This window comes from Phaethon lepturus, unplaced genomic scaffold, assembly GCF_000687285.1.
Source record: "Phaethon lepturus isolate BGI_N335 unplaced genomic scaffold, ASM68728v1 scaffold37664, whole genome shotgun sequence".
Classification (NCBI taxonomy): Eukaryota; Metazoa; Chordata; class Aves; order Phaethontiformes; family Phaethontidae; genus Phaethon; species Phaethon lepturus.
Genome location: NW_010537686.1, coordinates 851 through 11,821, shown reverse-complemented (window position 1 = coordinate 11,821; position 10,971 = coordinate 851). Strand labels below are relative to the sequence as shown.

Here is a 10,971-nt window from a genome sequence, read left to right as displayed (position 1 = left end):
AGGAGGGGCTGGGGGAGCTGCTTCGTCCTTGCGGTGCTGGAAGAGCAGCCCGGGCTCCTTTGAGACCTGCATGTTTCCCAGGGCTTGGTGCCAAGCCCCAAGTCTTGGTGACTGCTCCTGGGGTGCCACCCCAACCCGAAAGCCTTCCCCGAGGCGTGTGTCACCTGCGTTTCTTCAGCCTCCAGCTCTGGGGCTGCTGCGTGGGGTGTTGCTGGGCAGGCGGGGTGTTGGCAGAGCTGGTGGGGTGGATTTTGTACCTGGCTGGGTTGGGGTGTCCTGCCCCTGCCTGCCCAAAGGGGATGGTGCACGGGTGCCTCCTGATGCCCCATGGCTGTCCCTGGGTGCTCTGGGCAGAGGGGTCAGCCCCAGGGGTGCATCCAGGTGCCGCCTCACTGTCCCGACCAGGGGATGGTGCTTTTCCCCAGGCCGTGCCCTGACCTGACGCATCCTTTCTCCTGCAGGCCTCTGCCTGCTGGCCCGGTGCTATGCGATGCTCCCTGAAGCGCTCCCTCACAGCTGCGCTCGCAGCCTCCTTCCTCCTCCTCCTCCTCCTCCATGGGGGCAGCCGGCAGGAACAGGATCCTCTGGAGGTGAGTCCCCCGCCAGTGATGTCCCACTGGAGGGGCCACTGGAGCATCCTCTATCCTCACCTGCCCCACACGGACCCCAAACCCAGCTCTGCTTCCTTCCCTGCCCTCTATCACCCCCAAACCCCAGCTCTGCCTTCTCCTCTCCCTGGGAGCACCCTGTGCACCTCGGCCTCCCCCAGTCCAGGAGCTGGGAGGGCAGAACAGGGGCTCCCCCTCATTTCTGCATCCCTCTGTTGTCATTCCCTCTTACTCATGTGTGTCCATGGGGCTCTGGGGTCTGACCTGCCTGCCTGTGGCTCCCATCCAGGTGGAGCTTGGGGGCTTGGCCCCAGACAGAGTCCTGCAGATGCTGCAGCCGGAAGGAGCCCAGCAGATCCTCAGGGACACGGAGCACTTCTCTGCACTCCATAATGTCTCCTACCACCTCCTCGCTGGCTCCCTGTCACCCCACAAAAGTGAGTGGCTCCAGGACCCCAGACTGAGCAGGGCTCTGGGTTTGCACATCTCTCCCAGCACAGACCTCCCCCACCACTGGTGCTGTGGGGCGGGGAGGGGTCTGCTTCCAACCTTTGTGGCATGGGGGACCTGCTGATACCTGGTGACCTCCTTTGCTGCTCTGTTTGGGAAAGTGGAGTGGTAGAGGAAGGTCTGCGTGCTCCAAGCGTGGTCTGTGCTTCTGCACCTTGGGACTGGGGTGACTGCAGACATTCTGGGTTTCCCAGATCTCTGTGGGGAGGGTGGCTGAGATCCCACCTCCCTAGGGGTGAAGTTCCTGCTCTCTAGTCAGGAAGGTGGAGATGGTGGGGCTGGACCACCGGGACAACCGCACAGTGTGGGAGATGCGGGTCAAGCTCTTGGACAGGTGCACGAAAAGCGATTCACATGCAAACACCCTGGGAAGGAGCTTAGGGCAGCCCCATGCAAGCACACACTGAAACCAGAGGTCCCGTATGTGCACGGTGCTGCACAGACCAGCAGCAAGAGAAGCTGCAGCAAAGCTGAACAAATGCAGCCACAGCTGGGCTGCGGACAGGGCAGAAGGATGTCTCATGCCAGTGCGGCTGCAGCTCCATGCTTCCAGGATGCCATGCCACAAAGCCATCGCTGTAGATGCTTTGCTCCTGTCTGCCCCATAGACTGTCTCTGCAGTGTTCCTTCCCCAGGTCTGGCCTTTTTTTTTAAGGTGTTTTTCCCAAATATTTCTTCTTCAGAGGAGCCCTGGCTTCTCATTCTGTCCTGTACCTGCCATTTAGGCCAATTTTAGGCACCTCCTGAGATGCTGGGGGCTTCACCTTTAGAAAGGACCTGCCGGCCTTGGACATGGGGCCATAAATAGCGTTAACTGTGCAGGTTGGCCATGCAAAGAGCTTTTTTGGAGCCCCCTCCTTGTGGCTTGCAGGGGAAAACTGCACCTTGGTGCATCCCAAGTCACCCCTGAGCCTGCTAATGCCCTTGTTTGCCTTGCAGAATTCTTGGCGGTGGGATTGGCATCAGTGCGGCGGCCACGTGGCTACTACCTCCCAGCCACACTCCAGTCCCTCTTCAAGCAGTCGACAGAGGAGGAGCTGCAGGAGATGGTGGTGGTGGTGCACCTGGCTGACGCAGACCCCAGATGGAATGTGCATGTGGCCGCCAACATCGCCCACAAGTTCGCTCACCACATCCTCCTGGGCCGGCTCCTGCTTATCCACACTCCCCATCAGTTTTACCCCACCCTAAAGAGCCTCAAGAGAAACTACAACGACCCAGAGGAGCGGGTGAGGTTCAGGTCCAAGCAGAACGTAGACTATGCCTTCCTCCTCGCCTTTGCTGCCAACCTCTCCTCATACTACTTGATGATCGAGGATGATGTGTGGTGCGCCAAGTCTTTCTTCACGGCCATCCGCAAGGCACTGGCTTCCCAGGAAGGTGCCAACTGGGCCACCCTTGAATTCTCCAAGCTGGGCTACATCGGTAAGCTCTACCACTCCAGTGACCTTCCTCGCCTGGCTTGCTTCCTCCTCCTCTTCTACCAGGAGATGCCCTGCGACTGGCTGCTGGTCCACTTCCGCCTCCTGCTCACCCAGAAGGACGTCATCCGCTTCAAGCCCTCCCTTTTCCAGCACATGGGCCTCTACTCCTCCTTCCAGGGCACTGTCAACCGGCTGGAGGACGATGAGTTCCAGGCTGATGCCTTGGACCTTCCGGACAACCCACCGGCAGCCTTGTTCACCAGCATGTCTGTCTTCGAGAACTATGAGCCCCTCAAGGCTTATGGCACAGCAGAGGGGTATTTTTGGGGGAAAGACCCAGCAACCAGCCGCCAGCATCTTCTCTATCGTCTTCCAGCAGCCGGCCCGCATCGCCCGTGTCCGGGTGCGCACAGGCTCTGATGAGCGCCGGGGTGATTCCCTGCGTGCGGGTGTCCTGGAGCTGGGCCGGCGGCGGCAGGCCAATGGCCGGGACTGCTCTGCCTACACCACTGTGGGCACCTTTGAGAAGGGGACCTTTGAGCGGCGGGGGCTGGAGAGGGCCATGCCTGGCCCCGTGGAGTGTGTGAGGATCCGGGTAACCCGGGACCAAAGCGAGTGGCTCATCATCCAGAGCATCGATATCTGGACCACAGCAGACGCCTGACCACGGCTGTGGCAGGTTGCCAAAGCAGCTGGATTTTGTACTACAAGGTCCTTTATTTTTCTCACTCCCTGTTTCGATAAGGAATTAAATTATTGACTCCTGCTGGCACTGCTGCCTGTCTCCAGAGGGATGGCAGGCATGGCTGTGGGACCTGGATGGGGCCGGGAGCTGGGCCCACCAGGCTGTGCCAGCTTGGGGGATGCCCAGCGAGCAACGCAGGGGGTATGGGGAAGAGCAGAGGCTTGGGAGACTCAGGCTGGGCAGCAGAAAACACTTGCTTCCAGAGAGGATGGTGTACAGGACAAAGCTAATCAGCTAATTAACAAACCAAATAATTAACCAGGCAGCGGCATTTTTTGCAACCTCTCCACACCATCCCTTCCCCATCTGAGTTTTCTAACCTACATTTTTTTTTTTCTCCTCTCCTCTCCCATTTTGAAGCTGTTCCTGGGAAGGGTCAGGGGAAAGTATGGGGCTGCTGCTCACCAAACCCCTCGCCCTTCCAGATCAGGGAGCCAGGGGTCCGGTGATCACCGAGGTCTCAGTGCTGATCAGAGGGCCACCGGCCACCAGATGGACCCCTTGCACCGGCTCGGCCCTCGCAGGACAGTCGCGGCAGCTCTCGCCCAGCCGCTGCCCCTGTTCAGACCCTTCCAACAGATTTTCCCCCGCTCGGGGGGCTGCACTTCTCAGGGACTGCACTCTGTGTCCATGAGGGATTCACACCGAGAAGGAAGGACAAGGAAGAGGAGGTTTCTAAAAGGAGGAGAAAGGTCCAACGATTGAGCACCACAGAACAAGGACGGATAAAGAAAAATGTGACCTCGGTATAACGTGAAGTGCTGGGTACGTTTTAGTCCAGTGAGGTACTGAAGGGTAACTGGGGTACACGCAGGCTGCAGGCACAAAGCCCCCAAAAAGCTTCTGTTCAGATTTGTCTGACAGGATCAGCTTGGAGGGCTGGATCCTGCTGGGCAGCTCGATCACAAGCTGTTGCCACAAGCATGCAAGGGGGTGACCGACCCCGCCCCCCCCGCCCCAATTAGGGTTTTAGCAACAATTGCTCAGCTTTCAACAAACGAGGAAATCTGATCTGCTCGGCCTTCCCATGAGACAGCTCAGAGCAGTTTGTCCCTAACTTGTGCCAAGCAGGACTGCTCTGGTTTGCCGGTGTATTAAGCCCAGCTCTCCTGGAGCAAGACAGTCACAAACCAGTGCCAGGGGACTCACCTGCAGTGCCAAAACACCTGAGTGCCGTAACCACAGCTCGGTCTTGATGTCTTGCATCAACTTGCCTGCTGGGCACTGTAAGGCTGGAGAGCAGCTGCTCAGTGCTGGGAGCCCCAGACCTGGTGTGATGGGGCTTTTCCCTGAAAAAAAGCCAGCCACGTAATAGATCGTTGTCTGCATTTAATACAGAGATACTACACGATAAACTCCTGCACCTTCCTGACATTATTGATCCTAATGAGAACATTTATAGACACACTGAAGAATCACTTCAGTTTCCTCCACACAGCCCAAGTACAGTCAGAGCTCTCTGAGTGTTTTGAGTAGCACAAGCCTCCGCTTTCCAGGGCCTCAAGACCCAGACAAGTGTTTACAGTGCTCCAGTAGAGCCATTGCTCCAGTTCTCTTGGACACAAATGCTCCTGACCACACTGTGAGAGCATCAAGGGTTACCAATGTGAGTACAAACAGAAAGCTTTCTCCCCAGTATATTTTTATCCACTGCTAAAGCAGGAAGATGTAAATATAAATCAACCTTTTACCTGTTGGTCTCTTACTTGTGAATATACTAATCAGTTTTGTCATGTTCACCTACACAGAAACAAGCTGCAATCTAGTTATCCTGGTGTAAATCTGGACAGACTCCACTGAAGAGAGTGGAAATCCACTCCGTTTACACCAGGGTAAGTGCAAGCAGCAGCTGACCGCTGGCAGGGAAGCCCTTCGTCTTCCTTCCAGTGCAACGCACTTGTCTCAGCACTACGACGCCCAATTAACATCCACACAAACAGGAGGAGGAGGCTTCTTCATTCTGGAGGAGTGCCACATGATTTATCCCACATAAAAATTTTCCCACTATTTTTATCCCAGGAAAACTCAGCCAGCTTCCAACACCCCATACCGAGACCCCTGTCTCTGATGGGGGGTGGGCTGATGGAGACTTCAGTCCCAGCAAGTGGTGCCCGCAGGGTCCAGCTGACACAGGCACTGGAGCTGCAGCCCCCACTCCAGTCAGCCCGTCAATACGAGTGACTGTTTACATGCAGCCACAGGGCTAACAATCAGCGCAGATCTCAGCCGGGCAAAGGTTTAAGGAGCCTCTGGGATGAGAGGTAAAGGACAAGGGGACAAAACCAGAGGCAAGCATTTTGGTCTGCTTCTCTCTGTGAAGACGGTAAATCAGAGAGGGTCAGAGCTTTCAAACACCATGGATGTCCTGAAGGATGACTTGCTGCCCGTCTTGTCTGGCGGAGCTAGCCAGTCTCTTGGGAAGTGGTGCTGCATAGCTCAGCAAAGATCTAGCTCAGCATCTTGTGGCGGTCGAAAACTGTCTTCCTCTGCTCCTGCACCTGGCGCTTCCAGCGCTGCTGGGCCCCCTCCACCCTCTCCAGCACCGTGTTGGCCCTAGCGCCAGACGGGGTGGGGGCTGCGGCCAAGGAGCGAGCATCCTGCCAGGGAAAGAAACAGTGAAAAAGTTCAAGGCACGCCCAGCCCAAGCACAGAAGGTGGCAGCTTGACTCTGGGAGAAATTTCAACTGAAAGAGCACTTCAAGGCTTGAGTTGTCCCAGTGAAAGACCTCATTTTCAGAGCTCCTCAACACCAGTCCCCCAACTCCAGCTGGAAAGCTTGCTTTTTGGGGACTGCCCATGGTAAAGTCACAGGCCCCAAACAAAAAGTCCCCAGGAAAGGAAATGCACTAAATCTAAACCTCTGCTGGAAATCCAGTGCTAGGAGTCTGCAAGGAGCCACACAGCTAAAGCAAACTGTATCACCTCACTGAAATTGGGACAACAATCTCCGCTGTCCTCTGCGCACTAGCTTACACAGCAGCTGCTCATCTGTTTCTCAGATGGTGCTGCAGGACTTTTGTCCAGCCCTGCTGTTCCGACTGCTCCAACCACCCACATTTACACTGCAGCAATGTCAGAAGGGCCCTTGGATGGGGATCCACCGTGGCACACAAACACCGAGGCAATCACAAGGCCTACCCCAAAGAGTTTGCAGTCCAGCACACTGGAGTAAGATAAACCTTGCCTAGTATTGGGCATTTACAGTGTGCATCTAGATCTAAATCTGAATTATTGCTGTGGAGCAGTCGACCAAAAGCCTACTTTTAGGATACAATTCATCTCCTGCAGGACCTCTTGTTTTCAGCAGAGGGAGGTAATGGATAGACTGTGCAGGTCTCCTCACTTACATCAGTGTATGAAAGAATTGAGCGAAATAGCTTATACTTACAACAAAGTATAAACAGGACAGTCGGATCGAGTGTTTTTTTCAGAGGCTAGGAAGGGAGAGTATCTTCAAACATTGCAGCTTCCCTTCTCAAAGTGTGACTGAGCTAATCACTAGCACCCAGAGTCCCCAAGTGCTAGGGAAGGCCTCCTCACGAGTCTCCTCCCAGCAGCTGGGAGAGACAGGCTCTTTCTTTGCCACTGGGTCCTAATCTCAATGTCCCCCCAAAAGACAGGATCTGCTCTAGGGAGAAGCACAAGGAACAAGAGCCTGGATACAACAGGGCCCAGTCCCAGAGCAAACAGCAGCACCTCAGAGGCTGCTCTTTTAAGTGTCTAGAAGAGAGGCCAGCCCCATGTTTCAGCAAATAATTAAACCCATCCTTCCCTGGAAGCTCACCACCAAGTAACTACACCCAGGACGCTGCACAAACAGGAACCGTTTGACTTTCGGTTTCACCTAGACGGACATACCAATTTCAGGCCATTTGGTAAAAAGCCACCTCCTGCCCCAGAGGACAGGTCTCGTCTTGAATATTTCCTTGTGTTTCACTGTGATCTGCACAGATTTGAGTCTAAATGTTTACCTGTGGTAAGTACCCAAAAAGCCACAGTGCTGGTCCCGTGCTGGATCAAGTGGGGAGAAGCATGAGGTCACTGTTTCCCTGTCGGCCATTCTCTTGTCATCCTACCACCCTGTCTCCACTGTGACCACAGTCACCCATGTGCACCCTGCATGCACCAGCGGCACAGCCTCACCTCATTCTCCTCCTCATTGTGCAGAGGCTGGGTATAAGCATCTGGCTTTCGGATCAGAGGGTCCACCAGCACAAGGAAAGCCATGTAAAGCAGCAGTGCCCCCACCACGGACAAGTAAATGATGATGATCACCTGCAGTTAAGGACAACACAGTGGAAAAGGACCAGTAGTGTAGATAAGCACCACAGAGGCCAGGAAGCTCCCTTCATAGCTCCCTCTGATGTCTGATCTCTCCCATTCTAATTTTGCTCACTAGAAACTCTCTTGCACTTGCAGGAAGGGTGATGAGACATAAGTGCCATCACTGCATAAACCATGCTGATCTTCTCCGCACTCTGCCAATTTAGGACACGTGCTGTACATGAAAGGAGACCAACAAGACCGGTCCCCATGCAGAGGTGCTTGGCTCTGCCGCACAGCCTCAGCAAGAAGTCTGGGCTCCTGTGCAGCCTGTTCCTCACTGCCAGGAGCCCTCCTGACTCAGACACAGTGCCCCTGGCACTGTATACTAGCTGTGATAGTTTTATTTTCCCTTTATGGGCTTTTCTCCAGGAACCCACCACTCTAGCTGTGTCAGGGGTGGCACGGCATGGCAAGGAGAAGGAGCCAGCCACAGGGACCAGACCTGCAATTACCTTGATGGTGGTGGTGCTGCGCTCCTCGTACTTGCATTCACACAGCAGGCAGTAGGCCTCCACATCATTCCCTGGTACCGGCATTGGCTCCACAACATGCAGGCAGTTGCTGCAACACAAAGAAACCAAAATCAGCAAAAGGACAAGGTGAAACCAATGCTCTGTGGAAGGATGCTGGGGTGACTTTTTCTGTGTCCCAGCTTTGCCATCAGGCTGATAATGCTGATCCGGTTTTCAGAGTTCCCCTCACAGCTCAGCTAGCCCAAAGCTCCTGGGATAGACTGTCCAAACACCTTCTGCAGGGATCCGGTCCAGGTAAAAGGGACTGGAGGATACACCCTACATCTGCTGAGAGCTGAGGCTTAAGAAATCGTGTCTCCCAGATTCCTCAATCTCCATTCAAAATCCGCCCCTCGCCTGGGTAGATCATCACCTACTGAAACGGCTTCCTCTGCAAATGCACAGGCAGGGAATTACTTCCTCAGCACCAGCTGGAAACTGCGGAGAACGCTCATGGCTTTCATGGACTGACGCCTCAAGCTTCAACCCACAACTCACCAGTCCTTCTGCGACACGTTCTTGTTATAAATGTGCCCACTGATGTTCCGGTACGGGGGACAGATGCACTTGCAGCGGATGTCCTCCGAGCTCTGCAGAAGCAAGAGGAGACAGCATTAGTGAGTGAACACGTGCGTACAGTTCTGCTGCCCTCACCACCCAGCACTGTGGGAAAAGGCAAAACGTTCTCTAAGAGAGACAGGACTTCACACCATGTCTCTTCTTCCTGCGCTGCTTCTTTTGCATCAATAACTTCACAATTTTAAAATGTCTTGAGCATCTCTGCTCCAGACACCAGGTACTTTTCAAACAAATTTTAAAATGCAAACTCCAAAACATAGCAGAAAGCAGGGCAGAGGCCACAGTCACATACATTCACAGCTCTACATAGGATAAATACACGTTTTCTGTAGAGTTCCTTATCTTTGCAAACTTCCACAGAAAAACAGTTGCTTCTCTGCCATTTCTGTTGTACTACACACACAGTAGTACAAGCACAGGTTCAGTGCTTGTGTCTGAAGCTGTTCACTCACCTTGCTGGCTTGTGCTGGAGGAGAAGGGATGCAGCACAGCAGTGCCATCAGCAGCATGGAGCCTGCACACTTCTGGGTGCACTGGGCAAACATCATGGAACCCTGGGGAAACAAAAATTCACATCCAGGAGAGAGGATCTCGGCTGAATGAGCCAGAATTAATTCATTTGAGCTTTCTTTTTTGGCCCACTTGCCTCTATTTTGCCCAGTAGAAAGTAGAAATTTATCCCTGAATCAAGGCTGATGCCAGTCAGAAACTCCTGGAAACACTTTACACAGATCCTGAGAAACGCTCCTATCAAAAAAGCTTCTACCATCTAGAGCCACACATACAAACTACCATAGTCCTGCAAAAAACTATTCCTGACTTCCTTTACAGCAACTCCACATAACCTCCTGTTATTCTCTTACTACTGTGGGGCTCTGCAACAGGTATTTTGCTGCTGACAGTTTTGCCCAGCGAAAGATATGAAACCAGGAAAACCACAGACCTAGAGTGACCTAAATAAGTCACTGGGGCCTCACTGCTGTACTGCATAATAAATGTTAAATCATTCATCTTCTGATACACAAAGTTTTGCTTCCGAAGGCTCACAAGCCATGAACTATGGCAAGGGGGTGAAGTATTTACCAATTCCTAAACCTCCTTTACCCCGAGATACCTGTTCAGTAAAATCCTAATTGTTTAAAATTATTTCAAGTTGCTCGCTTGGTGAATTCATTATATGCCTTTTGCTACATATGCATAGATAAAGTTCGTCTAGAGACGTGTGTCTGTACAAATCCAAAATACTATGAGTTTGTTTTCTTTGCCACAAACAGCAAAATTAGTCTTGGCAAGGCTGGGATTCCCATTCGCAATGGCAGCACACTTGGAGACAAAAGGCAGCGCAGGCCTCATGGTTCCACCTTGGGGAGAGCTCTGAAAAGCTGCTTCAGCACACCTGTATTCAGGGAAGGTAATTTACACCTTCAATAATCGGCTCCACAGGGCACACGTAATCCCACATCTAACTCCAAGTACTTATACTCTATTACCTAACATAATTCCATTACTATTTATATCAGCGGAATATTCTATCACCGCTTGCTTTATCTTATGTCAACATTCTAAAAATTAATGTAACTAATTCTTCATCGATTTTATGGATTACAAACACCAAGTTCCTCTCTTCTTTATCTAAACAAAACACCAGCCACTTCTAACAAGCTGACCTGCCAAAAAACGTCAAAATGCATTCCAGTCCTATCAGCTTATCACAGGATTTCTTAACCCTCTGCACCCCAGTTAGCAGAAACGTCCTAAAAGAATGGTTCTTTCTTTGGAGACACCCTTGCACATCAGGGTTTTAGCTTTTCATCAAAAATACTGGTTAATGTATGACTTACCTGAGCTGCAGAGCGCACATTCCTTATTGCAAGTGTTTTTGGACTACTAATTGTTTGAATTTTTAACTCAACAATGGAGCATGTACCTGGAATTTAGTTTTAGCCTGCTCAACTAAATTCAGATCATCTGAACAACTCATAACACTAATTTTTAATAAAAGCAGGGGAAAATGTGGTTTTTTGGTTCCTGTCTCTGCAGCCCTAGGGTTTGTCAAGCCCTGGAGAAGGGTGGATTACCTGTAGCTCCTCTGGATTTCTTTTCCTCTAGCTGGGCTCTCCACAACCTGGGTCTGACAGGTGTCAGCTGAGCCCTTGTCCATAGTGTGTCCAAGTCCTTCTCCTGTCCATGGTTCTGCTGGCTGAGGTGGTAGCACCCAGCAAAGCCTTTTCAAACCAAGCAGACCTAGGGCATCTACTCCAGGGACA

At 52.5% G+C, this 10,971-nt stretch overlaps 2 protein-coding genes across 3 annotated transcripts; one reads left to right on the top strand and one right to left on the bottom strand.

Annotated features, from left to right (window-relative positions):
- Positions 1 to 485: 485 nt before the first annotated feature.
- Positions 486 to 3,294, top strand: LOC104620368 (alpha-1,3-mannosyl-glycoprotein 4-beta-N-acetylglucosaminyltransferase C-like). Its single transcript, XM_010286561.1, is given in 4 exon segments — positions 486 to 590; positions 898 to 1,045; positions 2,058 to 2,887; positions 2,889 to 3,294. Coding segments are annotated over 4 exon segments (1,401 nt in total). The 3' UTR covers positions 3,207 to 3,294.
- Positions 3,295 to 5,734: 2,440 nt separating this feature from the next.
- TMEM9 (transmembrane protein 9) lies at positions 5,735 to 9,255 on the bottom strand. 2 transcript variants are annotated; one of them, XM_010286559.1, is made up of 5 exons: positions 9,157 to 9,255; positions 8,624 to 8,715; positions 8,066 to 8,174; positions 7,431 to 7,562; positions 5,735 to 5,884 (listed from the first exon to the last, which is right to left on the bottom strand). In XM_010286559.1, the coding sequence occupies exons 1-5, from the start codon at positions 9,250 to 9,252 to the stop codon at positions 5,735 to 5,737; spliced, it is 579 nt and encodes a 192-aa protein (XP_010284861.1). In that variant the 5' UTR covers positions 9,253 to 9,255. The 2 variants fall into 2 exon arrangements, with proteins under 2 accessions (XP_010284861.1, XP_010284862.1); XM_010286560.1 differs by having other exon boundaries at positions 8,624 to 8,713; positions 9,146 to 9,204.
- Positions 9,256 to 10,971: the final 1,716 nt, after the last annotated feature.